Consider the following 26,302-nt stretch of genomic DNA (forward strand, 5'->3'; position numbering starts at 1 on the left):
TATTTTATTAAACGAACACAAGCATATTATAACACACACGACCTCTCGTCGTGGCTTCGGGGTAGGCGAAACGAAATTATTGTTTTCCGGCTAATGACAATACTTATACGGTCGAACTCATAACAAATATAATATATTATATTTGTATTATATTATATTATATACTATCTATAATACAAGAGCAGTGAGTAATTTACGCGCATTAATAAAATAATAAATAAAAAAAAAACGTATAATCATAGCAATTTAAAACTTAAAATCCAAGGATATACGTCTGCCGGTGTTTGCGAGAAAGGCATAAAAATATATGACATACACTGTATACGCGTAACGATTTGTGACTGTACCCATATAGATTGACTATACCCTTGCGCAAAACATATATACTGCACACGGCGGCGCACACCATTATCAGGTACCTACAATATAACCTACCTACCTATAATATGTGTATTTATTATTATTATATGCACACGAGATGCGATTAAGTTATTACTCGTCATAGTCCGTCGGGATGGCAATGCATTTTTTTTTTTGCCTTCTTATTTTCGACACATTAAAATATCCTCTTCTCGAGCGTATTATAAAAATGGAAAACCGGTCGTCGTCGTCGTCGTCGTCGGTGAACGGCGTTGGCGCTTATAAGAAAAGATAAAAAAAAAAACCCGCGTGTTGGTGGATGCAAAAAAAAAAAAAAATTGTGGGATTGTCCAAGGACTTTGGTTTTTAGGAATTTTCGCCCAGAAAACTCATCTCCGGTGCCGGTGATGCGGCGGCGGCCGAGGCGGTTCGTCTCCCCGCCGAGCGGGTCCTCGAACCAGTCCGGCGAACGCGCGCGCGCCACAGTCGCCGCCGCCGCACGCATCACACCAGCTCGTTGCAAACCGACACGACAGTCGTCGCGAAAGCACACACGCCGTCAGACGTCTCTCTCTCCGTAATAATAAATTTTAATTTAAAAAAAAAAAAACCCGTAACATAATAGAATAAAAATTGTACGCGATCGCGTATAAACCGGCGGCGACATAATATTGTACCGTCGCGTCGTACACCACCGCGACAGGAAGCAGGGCTATCACAATTCACAACATAGTATACGGAGTGGACACTGCGACGACGACGACGCCGGAAGACGATGTGCGTGAACACAGTCGACTTACTGCAGTGATCGATGTTATAATAATATTATATAACGCTCTCGATACATGCGGAAACCGGAGTAGTGATCGGGATCACCGAAGACATTCCAAAACTTTTCATCTGGCTGACATGAGCGGTTGAACTTGGACACTATACCTACTCAAAAACGCGCACACGTCCGGCGCGAACAGAACTGCACGTCTGCAAGAGGAGCGCAGCGATAGCCGACGACTTCTCCGCACGAACTCGCGGCAGGTAAAAACCTTAACCATATATTGCCATAGGCATGTACATTTTAATGTTCACACCAGCCCGCAAGTCAATATTTTACACGATACTAAAGTAGTTCTAATATAATAAACTGTATTATAATATATCGTATTGCTGTAACGTTTTCGCCGTATATAGATTGATTTCCTAACCCTTTCATTCCACACATGACGTCTCTTACATGACATTGCTATTCCTGACAACCCTGCAGCTGCACCCTGTCGACTTGAGTGCAACTCGAATCGCGATCTATATCTATTAAATACATTAACGACAACGACATCGAGTGAGGTATTATCTGATTTCCACCTAACGTGCGCTAATGTCATTGTCACTATATATCTCCCATTTCAATATAGTACAATCATTTATCGTATTTGTATACTTACGATATTGTATGGATAATTTTTTTTAATAATATGTAACATTCAACTACAATATACGAGTAGTAAAAAAAAAAAGTTAACTAGCTAATAAATATTTAATAGTAAACTATTATATTGGCCGGTACACACGTATATTATATAATATGCGTCTTCATAGTACTAGTGCAAATATATATTATATTATTTGGGGTTACTGCCCATAATGAATACGGGAAAACGACCGATTTGTTCGAAATATTTAAATGCTCTGTCAAAAAAGCCGTCTACCGGAGAAAATATTACAATTTTATACTACCCCGTGGGTCCCTGGCCCGTAGTCAGAATTTTTCCGCTCCCGAACTACAAACATTTAACCACCTTTTCTCTGCCAATTCAATATTACTGAACACGTTTGTTGAACAAAAATAAAAAATGTACAAAACTGTTGATTTTTTTACTTTTATGATTTCAACTAACTGAACGCAATTTAGTTTTATCGCATTTTTTGTTGGGTTAAAGTATGACATTTTCCGGGCCAGTTAGGATTATAGCCACTCTTTTAAAATTGCCGCTATGGGATCAGAGGATTGTTGGCCATTTAAATTCTTGGCTGATATACCTACGTATTTCCGTTCGTTTACATGGATCGAGTACGAATACACTATTTTTACAAAAAAAAAAACACATCCTCTGTAAATGAATTACCTAGTTCTAGAATATTGACGCTCGCACCGTTCGAGTCGTCTCATTCTACACACCTACATAGTACATATACACATAATTTATACGATGCGAGCACCGCATGGTATAACTAATACGCTTTGATGTGTGTGAAAATGACCGAAATTCAAACGAAATACACGATAATATACGCGTTATACCGAGTAATATACTTAGGCGTTATACTTGGCGTCCGTCTGAGCCCAATCTAGAAACAGAGAAAGTTTCGGGTCCAGAAAGTTTCACTCTCGGGAACTTTGACGAGCGTTAAAAATAAGACATTCGATACGTTTATTCCGTCCGTGCGCCGCCGGGGACACGAGTCTTATTTATATTTGCTCCGTGCAGGTGTATCGTTTATATATATTATCATTGATTTTCAAAAAAAAAAAAATAAACCGTGATCGATGACCGCGATTTAACGAAAACGTTTGCATTACACGGCGGTTTTTTCAAAAGATTTTTACATTATTTCCTTAGCCATGTTATTATAATGGGATCCAGGAAATATCCAGTAAAAACGTGTCAGCTGCGACTGTATAAACGTCGACACCTGTCACCACGGGAAAAATGGTTTTCACGTTAGTTCAACTTTTCTGAAAACCACGTCTAATCGCCGTCGTTATTTCGAAGGATATCCTCGCACCGGATGCAGCTCAATAGCAAGTCGATTAGGTTTTAGAACAATAAGAAACGGTTTTTTACGAAAACTGTGGCTTGCAGCGGGTTTGTTTACCCATATACTAACAAAGCGTATTAACATTTTATCAAAATTCAAATATCCCATACCATTAGCATATAGCTATATGCATTTGTTACGCATAACTCCGAGAAATAAAATGTATCTTTGAAATTACTAACTTTCAGAGTAAGTATACATGATATTACGATGTTCTATAATCAAACGTCCTTATATCCATTGAGTATACACTTAAGTCCCAACATCAGGTTTCGTATTTGTAGTTCAAAGTTATTTATAAAATATCAGCTTAAGATAATTTAAAATTTTTTCAAACGATTGACTGGTGATCAATTCGTAACCTTCAAATGTAATATAACCGGTTGAATGTGGTCGATTGGTTCAGTGAACATATATTACTTAATTAGTATTTATTTTATTACATAAATTAAAATATGAACATCGTCTATTATCATTATTATTTTTATTTATTAACTTATTTTTACAATTATTGTGAACTTTTTACATAATATTAAATAATAATTACAATGCAATTCTATAATTTATTCCTATGCTGCTTACCTTATATTGAATATTTTATAAGTATATTTGTCAACGTTTTCATAATATTTTAAAAGTATCAATAGCTCAAACCATTAGTAATAATTACTAATACATTTTTATACTTATTAGTTATTAGTTATATAATATAACAGCTAGTCATATAGAAATTATGAACATCTACTAAAAATGTACTGTCGTCGGGTGATCGAGTAGCGTGAAATAAGTGTATTGATACTTAGTATAGTTTAATGATAACGATACTTTGGTTTAAAATTTAAACACACATTTCCCAAGAAAGATGATTGATTTATTATGATGTATAGTAACATTGTAATAATATACGTAACGTAGTCAGCTATAATATAATATAATATTATAACGTATAGTTAAATTATAAAGATAGTAGGGATTGTTCAAAAGTAACTTTTAAATATTAAAAACATTGTCCTTATTTGATGCAAAGACTTTAGGTTAGGTTACCTAACCTAACCTACAACTTTTAATATGCAAAAAAAAACATGTAATTAATTGTACATCATTTTGCTGTATTTGCAGATAAAATGGCAGCTTTTCAATGGATAACAGCCTTAACGGTGTTCCAACTGCTGACAAGCAGTTTTTGTCTGGAAAATGGTTTAGCCAGGACACCACCGATGGGATGGTTGGCGTGGGAGAGATTTAGATGTAATACTGATTGCAAAAACGATCCCGACAACTGTATAAGGTAATAATAATAATTATTCCATAATATTAATAAATAAAAACTATACACTAAACCTATTATTTCGATTGTATAAGACATAAATAAGTCTGTGGTTTGTCTGCAGATCAAATCTTACTGTTAACACTTAAGTCCACTCATTTATTATAATAACCGATTATGTTATTTTTTCTGGTCATTAGGATCAACCATTGGCGTCAATAGAGTCAAAATTCTAGGATCGCAAAAAAAAAAAAAAACGATTAACAATAAATTGCTTTCTGTTAATTTTTTCAAATGTGAAAAAATGTACATTTTCATTTTTTGTTACATAAATATAATTTAGTATATATTTATAATTTGAATTGAACTTTCTTATAATAATAGAATATTTGTTACTTATGCATTTTAACAATCAAAAATTGTTTTGACGATGATATTTTTACTTCACACTGTAAGTTACAAATTACAACTACTATAAAAACAAATCATTTTCTTGAATAATAAATATTGAATATTACTTTTGCTAAAGTACCCCTCGATACCACCCACTTGGCGACTCTTATGGGATCAACTATATTTTATATTTTGAATTAACTATTTAAATACTCGATTTTTATCAGGAGATTGATTTGCATTAGGTACTTAAATAGTGTTAAATATTATTCGAAGAGCTATTACAATTATTTTTCTAAATTATTGAATGTTGTGTATTTATATTACATAATTTACTGTATATAGTATACTTAATGCTTACACAAAATGTAATTTGATATCTCGTTTCATGATTGAGGTAAATGTAGGCAATCTAACAATTGTTTTCAATGTAGCTGCGTGTTCAGTTATCGTTTATAATTATATTATTGTTAGCTTTTTTCCCTAAAATTTCTTTTTTCTATTTTCGGGTTTGTCAACACGATAATTTTCGATACTTTCCAAACGGAAATTTCCCATTAGAAACCAATACCGTAGGTATTTGTTGCGGTGGTCTACGTCGACTATAGTCGAAAACAAACCACGAAATCAACGAGAGGTGACACATTTTATATAATACTATGCACGTCAAATGCCGACCACAAATTTATTATTATAAGTCATTATGTATTATGCATTATGCACAGTTTTACGTAAACGATAATGGAGCGGCTGCCGTCGTAGTCCCGTCTAATGCAGAAAGGTACTGCAGAAAACACCTACAACAGCACAACAAAATACTCGATGCGCAACCTCGTCAAATATTGTAAACTAGTTAAAAATCAGACGCAACTAAAGTCAAGGGCAGAAGCATAATATAGTGTGTATATTGTGCATTATTATGTAGTGCCTGTACAGTAGTCATTATATCCGAGCGAGGATGAACCAAGTACAAATAACGCATCAAGTACAAGAGCACAACATATCATAATAACCGTACAACAATGCCGGCGTTCATGACATCCGTCCTCGGAAATTCGGGCAAAACTGCTAATTAATAATTGCGGGTTGAAGACAGTTTAAAATATTATTATAATGAGTCAAAACCGCGTTTTTGGGTATCACAACGTCGGCGGCGGCGTCCGCTTGGAGGCTAAACATTTTAGTGCGCTCAACAACGTCCCGAAACTATAGTCCAGCCCGCGTGCGTATATGATAGCAGTTCGAGTGCAGTATATATAGGCGTATTGTCTAGAGTTTTATACATAACCACCTATCATCTACCTGTACTGTGTACAGGTTAGGTTAGGTAGATATACATGATTGAGGATGACAGATGTCGTTTACGTCTTTTTTCGCTGTAATAATCGGCCTAGATTTTGTCATCAGAACATTGTTTTTTTCCCATCCACCGAATTTGTCAAGGTACGCAAATCGTCGTGTAACGATTAGGTATACTGACGGAGGAAACAATCGCGATCTGCTAAATGTCATTCGGTTACGCAACGCGCCGAGAGGCTGCGAAATATATATATATATATTATGTGTTATTATGTGTACGATATGAACATAAGGGAATCGATTGTTCTGCCGTACGATCTGGCCCGGAAAACTGCAGGTATTGCAGCTGTGAACCCGCCCACGACATATCCCTCCCGTAGCTCACCGATAGCGAAAATATCTATAATTATTTATAGGTATCTCTGATGAGAGTTCGCGGTGTGTACGCAACGAACGATAATAACACATCGACCGGTTCGACGTCACGATTTTGAGTAGAAAAAAAGAGATCACGACAAAAACGTGCGTGGGCTGGTATGTGCCTATATGCTATATATAGATTTGTGTATATTGTAATATTGGACACGATAAGTATGGTATACGTGCGTTATATGTATACGTTCTACAGTTCGCCCCCTTAAAACCACTACGTGTATATGGGTGTACGCGCCATTTTACACGATTAATCGCTAGTTCAGAGTTACCGCGGTGCGGACGCGAGCAGAAAGCGATATAATATTATAATATTACTTGGGAGTTGGGGCCGTTACGCGACATCGTGTATGATTAGACTTAAAAATGAAAAAAAATTCAACGATCATTGACGGGTTTCGAAATGTACGTACGTATACAGTAAAATTATTTCAGTGACTCGCCGAGAATGGAGCCGAGAAAGGGCCCTCGGTATCCGGGGATGGTCACATTTCCAATGAGGTGGACGATTTCCGTCATGCGGTCGGTCGTCGTTATGCCTTTGACATTGGTTCCACTTATGATTTTTAAGGGCATTTATTAAGGCAGGTATGTCTGCGTGATGGACTGCTGCAAAAGTGGACAGGTCGCGACAAATTTTTTCATGCCACTGCCGTACAATAAATCAAAAATCACGTCGTCCAGAGTCACAGTCTGCAGTTATTTAAAGATACTTAAGCGCGTGCCATTTCCGATCGCGACGAATTTCAAGCCAACTGCGAAGTTCGGAACATAATAAACACGATGATAATACGTTACCTGTATAATAGTCCTATACCATCTTGTACACAGTGTAGCTGAAAATATAATTATGATACAGTCTGGGGGAACTCGCGTCTTCGATTTGGAATAGTTTTTGTAGTTTTTTTTTTTATTTTTTTCAATAATTGAACGTTCAGGTTTTACGCGTATGTTCCGCCGTAATGATCATTTTGGACGAAAACCTCATCGATCGGAATTAGGAAAAAAATATACATATATAGATAGTGCTGAGCACCGCAGTCACGATTCGGTACCACACGCCGCAGCCGGTTGAACTCTATTTTCCTGCAGCAGCATTCGAAGAAAACAGATTTTTCGTCGTTGTTGTTATTGTTGTTGTTGTTTTTTTTTTTGCTGACACGAAAAGGGCATCGAAAGAACGCACCGTGGCGGACTGCTATTATGCAGCATTAATCGTAGGGCCGAACTCAGACCTTGAACCGAACTGGATGAACATGTAACGCACAGACGACAAAGTGTTCGTATCCTTCTCTTATAAAATTATTATTATTATTATTATAACAACAGCGGCACTCGTGTGTCCTCCTTATATCGATTATTGTTACGGTGACGGGAAAATGGTATGAGATCAAAATATTATCGAAATCATTATTGTCATGGCGTTTTTGTGGATTCTAGGTCGCACGCTATAAAAAAAATAGATTAATTTTCTACATCGCATCCTACGGAGACGCCTGCAGACACACGGAGCAGTGGCATAGTGACACTCGTACTCGCCATTGCCACTTGATGTATCAGCGCATCGACGACGAAAATACGTTTATCAAAAAATAACGATATTATTAAAATTGTTATCATATTGTATTTTCGAATGCAGTTGTATCCACTCGTATAATATCGTAATGAAAAAAGTTTCCTCTCGTCTTTATATTGTTCATCAAATTATCGTTTAAAAGTTTGTTACACAATTTATTTGTCCGAGTAGGTATGCACTGCAGTGTTTGTTTATCGTTATTTATATTATTATTATTATTATTATTATTAATCCGCACCGAAATTTGCTATCCGCCATATATCCGAGACCGTCTATTAACTATTAATTTTACGAAATTGAATTTTGTTCTGTGGATACACTATAGCGTCGTAGGTTTAATAAATAATATGGCTAATTTCCACGCTGACGTTTTAAATTGATCCAATGCGATGAATGCGATGGAATTCCTGCAGACTTGGCGAACAGCTGAAAACGGTCATACGGAAGTAATTCGAAATAAACTACGAATAATCAATCTCGACCGTGCTTTATATAATATATTATATAGATATATAATATAATCTACGTGGTGCATTATCGTTTTAGGGAAGCCAATTACCACTCCAGTGCAGAACTGGTGACGGATTATTAATTATATTTATTTATAGTGTATAATAATATAATCTTGTGGGACGAATTCGGCGCAAATAACGCCATTAAACTCAATCAAGTCCCTCGGTCGGAACGTAAAGATCTATAAAATAGCGTACGATATTATATTTTATCGTACAATATACCTTTACGACTTTGCCCGCTGCGTACAGTATACGTTTGCTATTTTATCGATCGAGTGTTGAAACTTTAAACGTCACAACGATTGTTCAGTTATTATCTAAATTCAAATTATTATACGAGACTGTGGACTCGGAAAAATTATGAATCAATTCCATCGAGACGACTGAGACACAAGGCGTTATTATCTATGTTGTATATGCGACGTTAAAGTGTATACAATAGTAAGGTTGTCCGCGTAATTATATATGTAGGTAAATAGTAGAATTACGATAAACTTCATTGTCTACGCCATTATAATATCGTACGTATATTGTAATACGCGTTGTTGCCGATATAATTAATACTTGCCTGGAAAATAATCTTATCAGAGGATCTATAATATTATGTTAAAAAGTTAATTCGTTCAATAATTACTCGAAGCCAGTCGAAGGCAATTACGCATAGAGTTCGTCGAGTTCGTGTATACAGACTCGTATCTGAAAATTACGAAAACCTTGACGCAACTGCAGAAACGATGATGTACAGTATAAAGTTTTCGAAAATTTCAAGCACGCTTGCAGATATACAGGGAAATAGTTTTTCACGAAAAATAATATGTGTACAGCGGCAGTAAGATGACGTATGAAAGACTTGGAAGTACAAAAAGCATTACTTACCTACTGCGGTTTATTACGAACGCGCGTGCGCCCGTTGTTATGATATTATTGTAGTTTCGTAATATTGTTACAACAAAATATAACAATAATGATTCGTATAGTCACGTGTTATAATAATATTGTCATCATTGTCTGTTTTGTGTTCAGCGAGAAACTCTTTAGGACCATGACGGACCTTGTGATATCCGAAGGGTACGCTGCTGCCGGTTACGAGTACATAAACGTGGACGACTGTTGGTTGGACTTTGCAAGGTCGTACGATGGTAGACTACAGCCCGACGCCAAACGGTTCCCCAGAGGAATGGCCGACCTATCCGAATACGTGAGTACAACCTACCTATACCCATATGCTCCGACTTTAATCCTATTAAATCGCGATAATTTACGGTTTGTGCGCAATAAAATACGTAATAAAGGTTTTCGTATAATAATAATATGTACGCCTACAAATCAAGATTACGAGAGTAATAGGTATGTACGTCCTATAAAAAAGTATAAATATTATATATTAACATTATAATTTATTAATAACGTCTATAAAGTTCAATAGCTCACCGCATTCATTATTTTTTTTACAAACTATAATTATTATGATTGCACTGTAGTAAACTAGTAATAATATGCTATTAAAAACTGTACGCGAGTCATACGCCAATTGTAGATATAAATAAATCGTTTTGTGTAAAAAATTCGAGATTTAATATTAAAACGTCTTAATACCGGCAAGTATAGAATGGCATAATATTATATTGTGTCATCTTGTCCGGTTAAAAATTGAAACGATACAATTTAACGGTTTCAGTAAGACATGATAATGTTTGTACAGCGTTATTTAGGAGTTAGGTTAGGTTAGGTTACAACGTGAATACTTCTGAGTGCTCTGACGATTATTTTAATGACTAATAAGCAATAAGTAATAAGTACAAGTATGTTACATTCTTATTCTTATTAATTATGATTCTTTTAACGGCTCGATCGCTTTTCTTGATTATACCACTTTAATAAAAAAAAAACGCGTTTAACGGTTCACGAGTAGAAACAAATTATTCTGCGGGTGTTTTTAATATTATCTAATTTTTAAGTTATGTGTATACATTAACATTATTATAGAATATTGTCTTGCATAATATTTGGAACGTTAACGCACGAATAGAACGAGTCAGAGAAAAAAAAATTCCATTAAATTTATTGTGTTTCTCAATTTCCACGTTGAATTATAATATAACACCGATTTAGCTCACGTTCGCCCTTATTATCAATTAATTGAGTTTTGTGTGTACATTATTTTTGCATATAATATATGTCATAATGATATGTATATGTTACTCAAGACGATGCTGTTCTATCTAGTGCAGAAATTACCAACCATGATGTGTATATATACGAATATGATATAGGTGGTTTGAAACCAAATTACGCTGCTCGAACACATTGTGTAAATATATAAATATATATATAAATTATATATGTTATAAAACAATGGGGAATGTCAATTTTCAACCGAAAAAATAATGAAAAATTATTAACAATAAGAAACAAAAAAAAAAAAAATGATTTTAACCAGGGCGTGACAATGATGCGACTAATTTGGAGAAAAAAAAACTGTTACGACGACAGGACGTGTGATGTGCGTTGGCAGGTACATCTTATTCGAAATATTTATGCAATCTTTTTAACGATTAATGCCAACAATTTGTGTCAGTCTCGTACTATATTATACACTACAATATATACGTAATAATATAATCTCAGACATTATAGTTATCTGTATAATATAGTATATAAACTAGGTAAAGCAATAGTGACGCCCAAACGACACACGTAAATCGAACATTTGGCCGATGAACATCGAGGCACGTATGTCGTATATTAATTATTATTACCTACATTATGCAGTAATTATTGAATATTGTGCAAACTAAAAAACTGCAGTGATCACAAATTTTCGTTCATATAACAACACCGTCGTCACAGTAATCTTTTTACGCGCCGTGTTGCTCAACGACCATTATATTAATCATAATACTTGATAGTAATAACAATAGCAATAACAATAATAATAGTAATAGTAACGACTGCAGGTGCAGCTGCAGTAACAGTGTTGAACCACATTCACGACACGAGCACGACGCGTTAGCGGTAACATTTAAGTGATATAAAATATGAACACGGCCACACAATATGTATAAATGTATAAAATTATACGATAAATAAATTATGTTTAGGTATGCCACTTATGACTTATATAATAACACTGTGCAGCGGACGGGCTACGGCCATTTGCCCATATAAATATATAATATTATAGCGAGAGTTGTAGGGAATGTTTATTAAAAAAACAAAAAATGTATTCTGAAACATTAATTAATTTCAAACATATATACAGGGTGATTCATAAAGCGTAAAACACTCATTATCTCAAAAAGTATTAATGTTTTTGAAAATATTTTTCACATAGTTTCAAGTTGTTAAAAAACTATGTTTTTATTAAAAGATTATATTTTTAAATATTTTTTATCTATATAATTTTTTAAGTTTTTTACTTTTTTGAATGACAGCATAGAGTTTTAAATTCATATTCCAAAGCAGAATATTTTTCTAAGTATTTTGATACATAAAAATCTAATTTAGGGCGAGTAGTCTATGGGGTATAAGCATTTAAAGTTTAGATGGGCGGAGTGGAGTGGTATGGGGTTACCCCGCAAATGTGTGTCCACTACTCCACTTGTCTAAACCTTAAATACTTATAACTCATAAACTACTCGTCCTAAATTCGATATTTGTGTATTAAAATACTTAGAAAAATATTCTGCTTTGGAAAATGAAATTAAAACTCTCTGCTGTCATTCAAAAAAGTAAACAACTTAAAAAATATAAGGATAAAAAATATTTAAAAATATAATTTTTTTAATAAAAATGTGGGTTTTTTAACAACTTGAAACTATGTAAAAAATATTTTTAAAAACATTAATACTTTTTGAGATAATGAGTGTTTTACGCTTAATAAATCACTCTGTATAGTCGGGACGAGACCGCTAGATTCACACACTATGCCGTCTTGTTCGTTCTTATAGATATATTATAGATATTGTTTGATATTATTATCTGTGTTCGACGATGTCTCGATGTCTCGTGTGACTGACGGACAACGATAATCGTCGAATGTAGATTAGATTAGATTAGATTAGTTCATAAAAAATTTAAAATTACCTAAAGGCTTCAGTATATAAAATTCCACGTAGTACTTTCGTCACTGCACGTCATGATCTTTATTCTTTTCCAATAACAAAATATTCCGATATCACACGATTCATAATAATATTATGTGCAACACGCGAACGTCGTTGAACGCTTGTATCCGAATTGCAGTATTAATCAGTATTAAATTAATAATGGTCTTCTGCATAATACAAAATATTAGAATTTATAAGGTATTGCATTCGTGGCAGAAAAACGGATTGCGCGTGCTTATTATATTTCTTTCGAGTGCCCAACTATGTTACTATAGTATTATATACGTCTTACACTAATAATTTATGAATATAATGATCGTGAACTTTAATTTTCTGTACTCGATTTCGTTGCACGCGTGTAATGTAATACCTAATAATTTACACAACGTCTCGTACTGGAGTTGGGACAGGTGGGTTCGTCTCAGCTGCGTTTTCCGAAAGCACTATATAATATTGTCACCGAATAATAATTGAGCAAATAAAATATTTAAAAATCTACACGACTTTTTAATCACTTTTCAAAACACCAACTCGCGAAACCCAAACCCCTCATATCTCTCTTTCTCTCTGCTTTACGATTATAACTTTTAAAACGCTTTTAGCCGTAAACCCCTTAACATTTGACAAGCTCAACACGCAGTTCCTTCACATTTAAATCTAACCTCACCTATCTGGTTAATGATAATATATACTATAATATAGTAATTATCTCATCGACTTTCAACTTTTGTATTCACATGACATTAAAATATTGTCATGAAAGTTTATCGAATATTATTGCTCAGTCAAAATAACAGAATCCGAGTATATATTATTATAAAATCTAATTTATTATAATACTATAATAATGGTCTCGACGTTCGTCATGACCCGCTGTGTAGGTTTATCTCGTGCGTTGTTTATAAATGCGCAATAGTGATAAAAATATTAATAATCATTAGTAAATATTATATTATTATGTTCAGAGACTGTTATGAAAACACGAACTCGTTAAAATCAACTTGCATTCTTATGATAATTATACAGAACACAGATAGTAGATAAAGACAATTTAACACTTAAATTATTTCATCAGGTCATCTGGGTCAATGGGTGTACATAAATATAGGTACATAATGCGTCTTAAACTCTTAACAATGGTTATCCGTTAGAAAAAAAACAAACAAATAATCATCGCAAGTTTAGTAACCCAGTTTGGAAAGCGTTTAAGTGTTTATTAGATATTTAATAATATACTATTAATAATTATTTAATATGAGATCAACCGTTACATAGTAGGTATTATTATGATGGTTATTTTAATTTTAACAAGAGTTATTCAATACCTATATGGCTATATGCGTACGTTTATAATGATGAATAATTGACGTGATTCGCAGGTAAATTACGATTTCAAAATCACTAATGACTAAATCTACGATGTCCGATACCTAACTAACTAGGTAGATTATATACCCAAGTGGCCAAGTGAACCTTAACGTAATTTCTAAAGACTTAAACCTCTTTATTTTCTAAACTAATTCTACATAGTAATATGCATTCTATCTTGCATCGAAATCTAGACTATATTATAATAAACGACGATGTCCATAATAAAAATAATAATATTTTATACCATCACGTAGCCGTGAAAGTGTTTGTTAAACTAAATGTTAAAAAATACAAATTACACAACTCATCTCATTTGTCACTGCACTCCACGCTATATAGTAAATATTATTATGGTATTCGTCCGGAGTGTCCATACTTGGTACTTATGTCTTACACATAATCTATTACTTATTCTATTTAATGGGTTTAAGTAATAAAGTAACCTAGACAATGTGCCAAATTGTGATTGCCCCTGTTAATATACCTTTTTACTGCAGTTAATATTGTTGACTGCATTATAGTCAACAATTATAAATACAAGATTTTATGGTTTACTTAAACTCGAAATAAAAATATTTTAATTCCTGTTTTCTGTTGTTTCTGAATAATATTGTGATAGGTATGACAAATGATAGAAGTATTTTAAAAATTCGATTACGTCTTATTCCATCAACTACCTACTAATTACTTATTCAAATAGTTATCTATGTCTTGAAGTTTCAGCTGCAGGAGGCTGCATGCGGATCTACCATGGTTGAGGAGTAGGTTTACATTATGGGTGGGTGGGTGCAGTGCAATACGAGGTCATATTTGGCGAGACACCCTGCATATTATGTATTAGGATTTAAGTACTACATGTATGTACTAGTTATATATATATATATGCAGTAATTAAGTATATTATACTATACTGCGGGACAGTTATATCAGTACCATTGTGAGCAACGAAACGAAAGTCTTTTATGGCTAGTATAGTAGTATACAACTCATTATATTATATACGAGTAATTTATATAATTCACATTATAGGTCCTTTATTTATAGTATATTGCTCTACTTTAGGCCGACGAAGACCCCTCACCCCACCCTCAGATTTAATACGTGATGTGCCATATCAATAAAATTCCGCATTACAGATAATGTTCATGACAATGATTTGGGTGAAAGTTTCGTCATACTTAATGAATTTTTAATGTTCTCAGTTTACCGCACAGTTCACACACGTCATATTACGCATCTCAATATTTTTGATTTCTTTTAAAACTGTTTTTTATTATATATATATTATGTTATTATTATGCCTACGCCCTACTCGTGATAATATACAGAATATATAGCTAGTGCGTAAAAAGTACGTTAGAGTATAGTAAAATAAATACTTATATACACCTAGAGGTATATTGTTATTATGGTTCTTATAAAAACGCAATATGCCAGTGGCCTACAGTATTGTTTTAGAACAGGCGAGATGTATTTATTTTGAAAAAAAAAAAAAAACACTACCTTTACCTATACACATAATTGCGGTACATTATATTCAATGACAATAATAGAGCAGCGAATAACGACTTTCGAAAAACGCGTAAAACGTATTTATTATAAAGACTAAAACGATGTCAAGTCTTTTAATATCATCGATTTATTGCGTTTCGGACGCCAAATCTGTAATCGTTCTAAACACCGTTGCGACGATATAATATAATATAATATCTTTTCGCTCTTGTTTGTATAGATCCATTCGCGAGGACTGAAGTTCGGCATCTACGAAGATTACGGTAACTTCACGTGTGCTGGCTACCCCGGAATCTTGGGATCTCTCGAGGTGGATGCATTCACGTTCGCTGAATGGAACGTGGATTTTGTCAAACTGGACGGCTGTTACTCACTGCCCAAAGACATGGATCAAGGTACATAGCACAATGATGATGAATTATATAACAATAATTGTTATTATATTGTTATTGTGATGAATACAAGTGCATTAAAATTGGGTTGTAAGATATATATGGGTCACCAATTATAATATTTTGAAAGCGCCACGTTAAAAATCTGGAAATTTTTCGCGGGCCATCAAAATATTGCTGAAACCTGTAAAAACCAATGAACAAAAATGATAAATTTACGACACTAGAACGTTTATATTATTACGATTTTACTTTTTTACTTGTCTGCGGGCCGCCATTTGGGAACCACTGATATATATCATTTTACGACATGCAGGCGTATTTTTGGGGGATAACCACTGGGTAGATTCCATCTTAGGGGTTGTGTTATTTTTAAAGTGCCTTTTTATAATTTTATCTATTCTAAAAAAAAAATGTCAAACTAACGTTATGGACAAAAATATAAAATAAATATAACAAGTCAATTAATGTGGGACGAATAGGGCCGAGGTGGATCCCTCCGTATATCAAGAGTTGTATTGAAGTATATATTATTTCCCCTTGGCCGAGCTTCTGATATGATTCTGTCCTACGATAGCGGATGTCAGATACTTTGTTCTTTTTTACACGTGTTTTATATTTTCGTCCTGTACAGGTTATAGTGAATTCGGCTACCACCTGAACAAAACTGGCAGGGCCATGGTGTACTCGTGCAGTTGGCCGGTTTATCAGACCTACGCAGGATTACAAGTGAGTAGCAGACATAATATGACATTAGACATTAGGATATTATATAAATGGGCAATGGCCATTCATTGTCAGGAATCGAGTGAAAATATTTTCATTTTTTTTTTCACCGATCACACTAGATTGTATAATAATTATAATTTATAAAGAACTTGGCGTAGAATCTGCGTGTTATACTTATTTTCTACGTTTTTATTTTTTTGTGAAATGCCGAAAAATTGCGTTTTTCCGAAAAAATTCAATGAGCTTACCAAACTGTATTTACAGGCAACACCTGTTGACTGTTGTCGTACGTAGCCACATTGGTATATTTTAATATAATTATATTATGTATTTATGTTATGCACCCACGTCCCACACCTACTACCTATATTCGTGGAGGGGCGTGCGTGACAAATTGTTGATACGATAATTTCCAACGACCATACAGAAACCGCGAGTGTTACGATATTTTTAAAGAGTTACGATGATATCGTTAATTACAATTTATTATTATAATATTATTATAACGGGTTACATCAACGGACGGGCGGATCACAATATACTTCTATTATTTATTATTCTTTAATATTTATTATCACAGTACGACGACGGCAGTCGTAGTTGACAAGGGGAGACGACTATTTCGTGTGACTGGCGGCGGTTCATTACGATATTACTCGTCCGCGTGTCATATAATAATAGTCCGTAATCACACTGACAGTTTTTACTTGTTCTTTCCGGCAACACACACATATATAATAATAATAATAATAATATCGTTATTATTTTATTTGTCGTATCCCTCCGGGTGTCCGTCGTGCACTCGGCAGGTGGTTGGGGGGAGGGGGAGGGGAAAACGGTCGATATACGAATAACGACCACCGCCCGGCCTCCGAGCGGTAAATACTCGTCGACACTCGTCCATATAATATTATATAGAAAGTGCATTTGAGATATTTCGTCGACGTGTGTTATATACATATATTTATTTATTTTGTTGGTATATATTAAGTATATATATCGTATATATATATATGAAATATAATATTATGTATAGTTGGGTAACCGTGAAAATTGTCTGAAATCGCGCGGTACAAGGCCCCCGGACGACGAGAGTTGTCTATGCAAAACGCACAAAAAATCATTATTACGATTATCATTACATATTATAACGTGCGGTCTGTTTGTTGTGGTACCTATATAAGATAATATATAATAACATAGTGCCAGGCGTGGTGCGTTTATGTAATTTCGTTTGGGCGGCCGCCCGTCGCATGTTCGATTCCGCGTTATTACCTACTTATATGTTATATGATATGGCTGCATATTACACTACACCCTTAAATTATTAGCTATAATATATCATTTACTTAGACATTTTTGCGCATATGATATCGAATGTGACGTCGAAGCGAATCGGAATCAAACAAAGACCTCGTAATTCATATCACTATCATTGTGCACCATATATCCTTCTTCTGCAAATGAAACGTAATATAATATCCGCGTGCAGGTATGTTCATTGTTCAGGCTGCAGTGCCGTGCAGCACGCTACCAGTCACCAGATAGGAAATAGAAAACAGTCTTATCAAGCCGATAGTTTCTGTAAAAATAATATTTGAGCATAAATATAATATGTCACATGTAATCATTTTTTCATAAATATCGAAATTTGTAAGACATTTCATATCTCGCATTCTATAATAAATTACTTATACAATTATTTTTGGCACCGACTGCCGATATCATAGGCACCTGCGGTACTATACCACGTTGTACATGCTGTATAATAATATATGCGATCAAACATTTTACTTTCAATAGTATTTAGACATTTTTATCATCTCGTGAATCGTGATCGTTCGAGTTGTCCGCAAACTGTATACAGACAGGCATTGTGCATTTTAATTTACAATTTCTATTTTTTTTATGTCGAGCTGCATGCGACAGCAGCTACAGGTCTTAAATTTTTAGACTTATAACGTTAGAAAAACAAGAATTAAAATAATTACCCGTACCTATTACCAAGGTAATTATGATACACTCAAATAGTCAAATGTCAGATAGTCAAGTCATGTGCTCACTACCCCACACAAAGTCACAGACATTTTATTTTTACGATAAATCTACAACTTTAAACCACGGGCGTCTTATTATTATTATTATTGTCAAATATTTATATGATAATTTTATATAGTTACTTTTATTCGTGTTTTCGAACGCATTTTCGTCACAAGTCCTTCTTGCAATCTTGCGTACATTTTTAGTAAATAGCCAATAGATACATATTTAATTTTACTGTTTCCGACAACCTCATTTTGGTAAAAATTATATTTAATATTAATCGTCGGTAATAAGTTATTACTATATAGCAATAACTATTTACCCAATAGCATTTTTGTAATGATAATATTATTATTATAGCATTATAACAATATTATTAATATTGTAATAATGTTATTATAATATTATTGTAATATTATCATTACAAAATTGCTATTGGGTAAATGACTAATATATCCTATACTGGCTATACTTAATATTATATTATAATTTGTATATTAAATCAGTTTCGTTTCGTGACAATTCGAATCATTTTCCGGTGCGTTCTCCGCCCTCTATATACACGAGAGAGGTATTCGCCAAAAGTTTAAAGTCTTCCGTAGATGGCGCTACGGTTTTCGATAACCGAAACGATGATATACAGAGACGACATTAAGAGAGGGGTTGATTGGGACTGATCCCTTGGAGCTTTTTTTTACTTCTTTTTATACAATATATTATTATTATTATTATATAGGTATAGTAAAACTACAATAGTAATTTTTAATATCTAATATAATTAATATTGCATTTTTATTACTATTATTATATCTGATAATAAACGCATTCATCATATATTTATAATAAAGTCATAAAATCATATAATTTATGTCTAAGGTTACTGTATGATTCTTTATAACTGTGCTCCAGATGTCTATAGTTAAATAGAATCATTCCTCGTTCCAGAACAAAAATTGAATTATGCTAATGATGTTCTATAGCAGCTGTAGAATAATAATAATTACCAATACGACAACAAAATATTAAATAATCGGTCATTATTATTTGTTTATCGCGTGTATAGCCCAATTATTCGGCTATCACTTCGAGGTGTAACCTGTGGAGAAACTTCGACGACATCCAAGACTCATGGGCAAGTGTGGAAAGCATAATTGATTACTATGGCGATAACCAAGACGTCATTGCGGCTAATGCAGCCCCAGGACACTGGAACGATCCGGACATGGTACTGTTTAACATTAATTTTCATAAATGTATGTGCATTTTACATAGATTAAGAAATCCGAATTTTATACAGAGTATTTTTTACTAAAGACGAACTTACGAAGCTATACATATAGGATTTCATTTACAGAGGGGCTATACAGTCTCGCATATACAATAGGTACATTATTACCATTTTGAAATGTGTATCAATCAATATAAACTTTTTAATCTGCTTCTTTTTTACACTTGGAATAGAAGATTTTCGGAAAAGAATAGAATTTTATTGTTATAATCAACAAAAAATAATTTGTCGAACTGAAAGTTGATTGAGGTACAAAGGGGCTATTTTAGTAATCATCCCTATAAGTAGTTCTCGTTAATTCATAAAAAACAAAACAAACTAAATTGTCCTTCATCGTGTTTTTTTCAGCTGATTATTGGAAACTTTGGTTTGAGCTATGAACAGAGTAAGGTGCAGATGGCTATATGGGCCATACTCGCCGCCCCACTGCTTATGTCAACCGACTTGAGGACCATCAGACCCGAGTACAAAGCGATTTTACAAAACAAAAAAATCATAGCCGTCGATCAAGATAAATTGGGAATCCAGGGCCGCAGGATTTACAAGGTCAGTACACAATTTTTTCCCGTATCTCATACCTATACGCAATCCGTTTGTTTGATAACATATTCTATAAGCCCAGAGATTTAGTTCAAAAGGGAAAACGACGTTTTATGTTTTTGTTAAAGTACCTACTCCGTACGGTATTTGTTATATATTATTTACTTATAAGCTCTCCAGCGATTGCGCAATGTATATTGTATACCTATAATTATAATTATTTATAACGTCCGCGAATTAAACTACATACGTGGCGTAATATATATTTACAATGTAAAACATATATTTAGATGGTATTATGTATGAGTGTTTGTTTTACATCGTAAAAATGGTTTTTCTCACGGAATCGTATATTTTGACCACGAGGTGAAAGCCTATAAAAAATGTTATAAACTTCACTTCCCTAAAAACTAAAGGTATTTTATCCGATTTAAATTTTTAAAATACAAAAATTAAGTAGGTACGTATTTTATCTATTATTTATTAAAATAAATAAATATATTTCCGTTAAGTTTTTGGTAGAATATTAATTTTATTTAATATATATTAATACTTTTAAATATACAACACAGTAACATTACTTGAGAGTTGAGTTTGGTGTGCATAAATAATAAAACATTTGCTTGAAGATTTTTAATGAAACAAAATAAGATGTATACTTAATGAAGTTAGAACGAGAAAAAAACAACTTTTTACTAAGGTAGAAAAAAATTGACATTTTGTGCTGCTAAATATTCATTAGACATTATATTATTGTATATTTTGTTTTAAATTTAATTTTTTTAATTCAAATAGCGACAAAAAACATTTTTGCACAATTAATGTACAATATAACGGTAGGTACTCAAAAATATAGTAGGTACTTACATATATTAATATATTGTAAATATACCTACTATAGTACTATATACCTATTTACAATTTAATTATTTCATCAACTAAAATTTTTCAATTAATTATCTGATGAAAAGTTTTTACTGCGCCATACTCAGAACAGAGTATTTATAGGAAGTAATAATTTTAAATTTGGTCAGAAAGTCACATCAACAAAATTGATTACTATAATTGTTATCTATTACCATTGATTATAAATACTAGTATTACTATAAAACGACATACTTGATATCAATTTCATAATATAATTGTATATATAAGTACACATTAATGATTTCGATGAAAGTGAATAATTATATTATTATCCAACAGCTTTAGTACGTAATAAATCAGCCGAAAACCAAAAGTTCAGTAAATTATATATAAGTATATCGTATATGATATAGGTAGTACACATATTATGTATTATGTATTATTACTAAATTGCGCGTGATTAAATAATGTATTTAACAATGTGGTAGTCCACCGAATTTGTTTCAATATAGCACATTTATTGACAGATAAAATACACATATTACAGCCAGTAGTTAAGTACACAAATGGAGGGGGGGGGGGTTCGACTTTTAAACAACATATAATTTATATCAATGACGACGATTATTATCATTGCAGCACAAAGGAATCGAAATATGGGCTAGACCGGTAACCCCGATTTTCGAAAACTACTTCTCTTACGCACTCGCCTTCGTCAACCGCAGGACTGACGGTACGCCGTCCGACGTGGCAGTGGCGTTGCACGAAATGGGTCTGCTGTCACCCACAGGATATAGAATACAAGTAAAATGCACTTTTAAAATCACATCTGCCCTCTTATTATTATTATTATTATTATTATTATTATTATTATTATTGTTATTTTTGTCGTCCGCAGGACTTGTACGAAGATGTCGACTACGGAGTACTGTCTCCACAAACAAAGATCAAGGTCAAAGTGAATCCCACCGGTAAGCTCGTTAAAACTGAACTATTGTGTCATATTTTTTACGACTACTTTTGTCGTAAAAACAAAAATATACCTACTACTGCCTTATGGTGTATAGTATATTTATACCGACTATATCATAAAAAAAAAAAACGAAACTCGATGAGTATATACAGAATATAGCTTATATTATATATCCAGTTATATTGGTAAATTTTCGTCGAACTTTTTTTTACAAGTAGGTACCATAACATACCATAAATAAATAATATTATGGAGTACCGAAATGCAATTAGGTTTTCTACTCAATAAACCGATCTATATTTTGAAAAGAAAAAACGACTTGTACACCTACCATTCGTCCGTACATTTTTCTGATCTAGCAGCGTATAACACACTGCGCACAATAACTAAGTCGATATCACAGCAATCTGCAAGTACAAAAGCACGCTATAAAGCATATTATAAAGATTGTCGCAACTGTTAACATTTGAAAAATGAAAATAAAACAACATTTTCAAACAATTTGAAGCCATCAAACCGGGACCTAACACCCACGTATATATATATATACAAAGATCGTCCCGAGGATATTGTAGCCGAACTTCTATTGTATACCTATAACAGAGCTATATATACATAATATATATATATTATGATAAAACATGATATTATCGTCGTCGTCGAGTAATCACGTGAAATTATTGTAACGCGTGATAGACTACGAGCGGTCTCTCTCTCTCTCTCTCGCTATATATATATACTTATGGAAGTATCTCTTATGTTATCGACCGTATACCATCTCGGACCAATGCGGTCGCGGAAATCGCTATTCTTTCCGATAAAAATCGCACGCGCACCGTCGAAGTTATTATTGCGTATCCTCCTGGAACAGGTTAGGTGTATACCACCCACCTATATATAATACACACCGCACGCCACTACATCATCTGTCTTTCTATCTCTGTCTCTATTGATGACATTGTTTTCTGTTTTGGGGACGGTTCCAAAATGGATTCGGATAGTCATCGTCGTCGTCGTCGTCGTCGTCTGAAAAAAAAAAATATTAAATATTTCTCTTTGTAGTTTTCAGCGCAGTTTGTCGCAAGTAGAAATTCAATATAGTACCTATACTCATGCGGTGGTGTAGAGTCCACACTAGGACGACGACGGCGACTTGGAGCAAAATGCTTTAATAATAATAAAATACAGTTTAATCGCACATATTTATATCATTTTATTATGACTCCTATTTTGTCATACGGTTTTTTACATAGTATACGCCTACAGATTTTTTTATTAATACTAATATTTCATTCGGGGTTCGGATAAATTTCTACAGAATAATTGATATTTTTTATTTCATATATTGTCCGAGTAGATAATATGACTTCAGTAGAGATGACTTATACTGCGACTATTTCCACATGTTGGCTCCCCATATTATGTCCATACCACTGCTTGGGAGACAATATCCCCTGCGACCACGTGGTCGTACTTAACCCACCCTTCCCTCCCAACCCTCTCAAAATACACACAAACCACACTCGTTTTGGACGTCCTCGACAAACCAGAAAGTCTAAATATTATGCGTTTTAGCGTTTAAAATTTAAAATGTTTGCAAATACAATATTACAATTTACAATATAATATATAGACGCATTGACCACGCTTTATAGGGTATATTATATTTTATACCATAATATACCCATACGTCTGTATACTCACATAATTTATGTATATAATATACTGATCAGTTGATAATTTTTGAGTTTGTTTTGTTCCCTTGATCGTTGACAGGTGTGGTCATATTGAAAGCGGACGTCCAACAGAACTTGATAAAGCAAAACTTCTACAAACCTTACAACCCGTTCACGCAAGTCTATCCGCTGAGGACGGCCAACGATTTCGTGAAAAAATGAGACCAGGATCATCCCCCGACGAGACAAGCTGATTCAGCAACAATATCAAAAACAAAACAAAAAAATAAAATCGCTGACGTAAGAATAAATAACTACGGAATGGAACGGAGTACACAGTTCATCGGGCAACACGTAATTTTCAAACCGCTGCAAATTGCCGCTGCTGCGTGTGTACATGTTAATATAATTTTATTGTAAAAACGAAAAAATAAAAAATTATATATATTTATGAAATTTTTTTTATGCATCACAGATCCAACTAAATGTTAACGCGAACAACTTCGCGTTTTTGGTTTGCTCGTATTTTTTTAACATATACGCAGACAAAATACACAATAATATATTGTACGTAATTAGGTAACCTTCGATTATCCGGCAGTACATTATTCGCTATTGTTGTGTTTTCATTCTCGTCCCGTGATCACTAAATATAGCCATAGATAATATAATAGCTTAGGTAGTGTAACTATAATATTGGTATACCTATATGTGTATAGTATATGTATAATAATAAAGAGATAGAAAAAACAAACTACTCGGCATTTCCGTTTTGGTAAAACGATAAGAATCAATCTGTTTTTTAACATGTTAATTTAAAAATGTTTAACATGTTCGTTTTGTTATATTTTGACATTAATTTTTTTCATGTGCATATCATTATGATGTATTTATTCTATCGCGTTCGGTTTACCTTCTCCCCACCTGACCCTCTAACACACATACCTAGGTATGTCTAATACCTGACCTTCTAGGTCGTCGTATATTTTGTGGTACACATTACAATATTGTACTAAACACGCGTTTTTAAAAACTGATTTTCACTTTACAGGTAATGTCAGACAGATTGTTTTTTCTCTAATGAATACGTTGAAAGAGTTCAATACTATATCATAATATTAATATATATGGTAGGCGTATACTTTATCGCATATATTCATGTAAAATAATGCAGTTAGATTGATACTATTATTATGAGTCAAAAATATTAGAATCTGCGTAAACAATTTATTCTATAATGCTGCCAATATATATTTATATGCGTTTTGGCGAGTGAAATACTATCGTTTACGTAGAGCCAAAATGTTTCATACGTTTTGCAAGTTTTACGTTACAGACACAAATAAACAATAATATAAAACAGCAGTTAATAATATAATTTTTTTTTTGTAAAAAAAATACCAGTAAAGATAGACTTGTAATTATTTGATACTTATAATCGACCTTAATATAACTAATTATACATTTATTTATACATACATAACAATTGTATGCTAAACCTGCAAAATATACATTTTTAATTTATGGCTTGCAAAACTTAGGAACTTGTCGGCCTATATAGTATATACTGTGTGGGTCCCAAACAACTGAGCCAGGGACGGATCCAGGAAGGGGAGGGGGCTAGGGGCCCAGGCACCCCCAGACATATATATATATATATATATATATATATTAAATAACAAATAAACAAAATCTAAACTTCTTTTTACATTGTCGCTTTATATAATATTAAATAATCAATAATTTATTTATCACATTGATTACCCATACCTACTATTATGACAATATTTTTAAATTAAGAATAAAGTATAATATTGTATTATAACTGTATTTGAGTTGTAAAAATGCCCCCCCCCCCCCCAAAGATATTTGCTCTGGATCCGTGCGACCGTACCTGAACTGAGCCGTATTCAAGTATTGGTCTAACTAGAACACAATTATTAAGGGACTTCGGTGAGTTTGACAGTTTGAATTTATTAGCTATTCCCTTAACAAAACCTAGAGCTTTGTAAGCTGTTCATGTGCTGTGATCTATATGATAACGTAGACAAAGGGTAGAAACAAAGACAAAATCCAAGGTAAACATGATAACATTGAAACTTCTAGTATAAGATAATATCCTACATTATAGGACTATGTTATTATC

The 26,302-nt window shown here is 33.3% G+C and overlaps 1 protein-coding gene across 1 annotated transcript; it reads left to right on the plus strand.

Annotated features, from left to right (window-relative positions):
• Window positions 1-846: 846 nt before the first annotated feature.
• LOC132940498 (alpha-N-acetylgalactosaminidase) lies at window positions 847-24,612 on the plus strand. The gene is made up of 10 exons (XM_061008146.1): window positions 847-1,395; window positions 4,294-4,462; window positions 9,680-9,854; window positions 15,869-16,043; window positions 16,675-16,769; window positions 19,876-20,037; window positions 20,449-20,646; window positions 22,147-22,311; window positions 22,406-22,478; window positions 24,257-24,612. Exons 2-10 carry the CDS (start codon window positions 4,299-4,301, stop codon window positions 24,376-24,378), a joined length of 1,329 nt encoding a protein of 442 aa, XP_060864129.1. The 5' UTR covers window positions 847-1,395; window positions 4,294-4,298; the 3' UTR covers window positions 24,379-24,612.
• Window positions 24,613-26,302: the final 1,690 nt, after the last annotated feature.

The sequence above is a fragment of the Metopolophium dirhodum genome, chromosome 3 (genome assembly GCF_019925205.1).
Source record: "Metopolophium dirhodum isolate CAU chromosome 3, ASM1992520v1, whole genome shotgun sequence".
NCBI classification, from domain to species: Eukaryota; Metazoa; Arthropoda; class Insecta; order Hemiptera; family Aphididae; genus Metopolophium; species Metopolophium dirhodum.

Excerpts from the sequence above, each read along its gene's own strand:
- LOC132940498 (XM_061008146.1), top strand. The coding sequence starts at position 4,299 with ATGGCAGCTTTTCAATGGATAACAGCCTTAACGGTGTTCCAACTGCTG. Across the intron at positions 16,770-19,875 it reads AGACCTACGCAGGATTACAA|CCCAATTATTCGGCTATCAC; the intron begins GTGAGTAGCAGA and ends TCGCGTGTATAG. Across the intron at positions 20,038-20,448 it reads ACTGGAACGATCCGGACATG|CTGATTATTGGAAACTTTGG; the intron begins GTACTGTTTAAC and ends TGTTTTTTTCAG.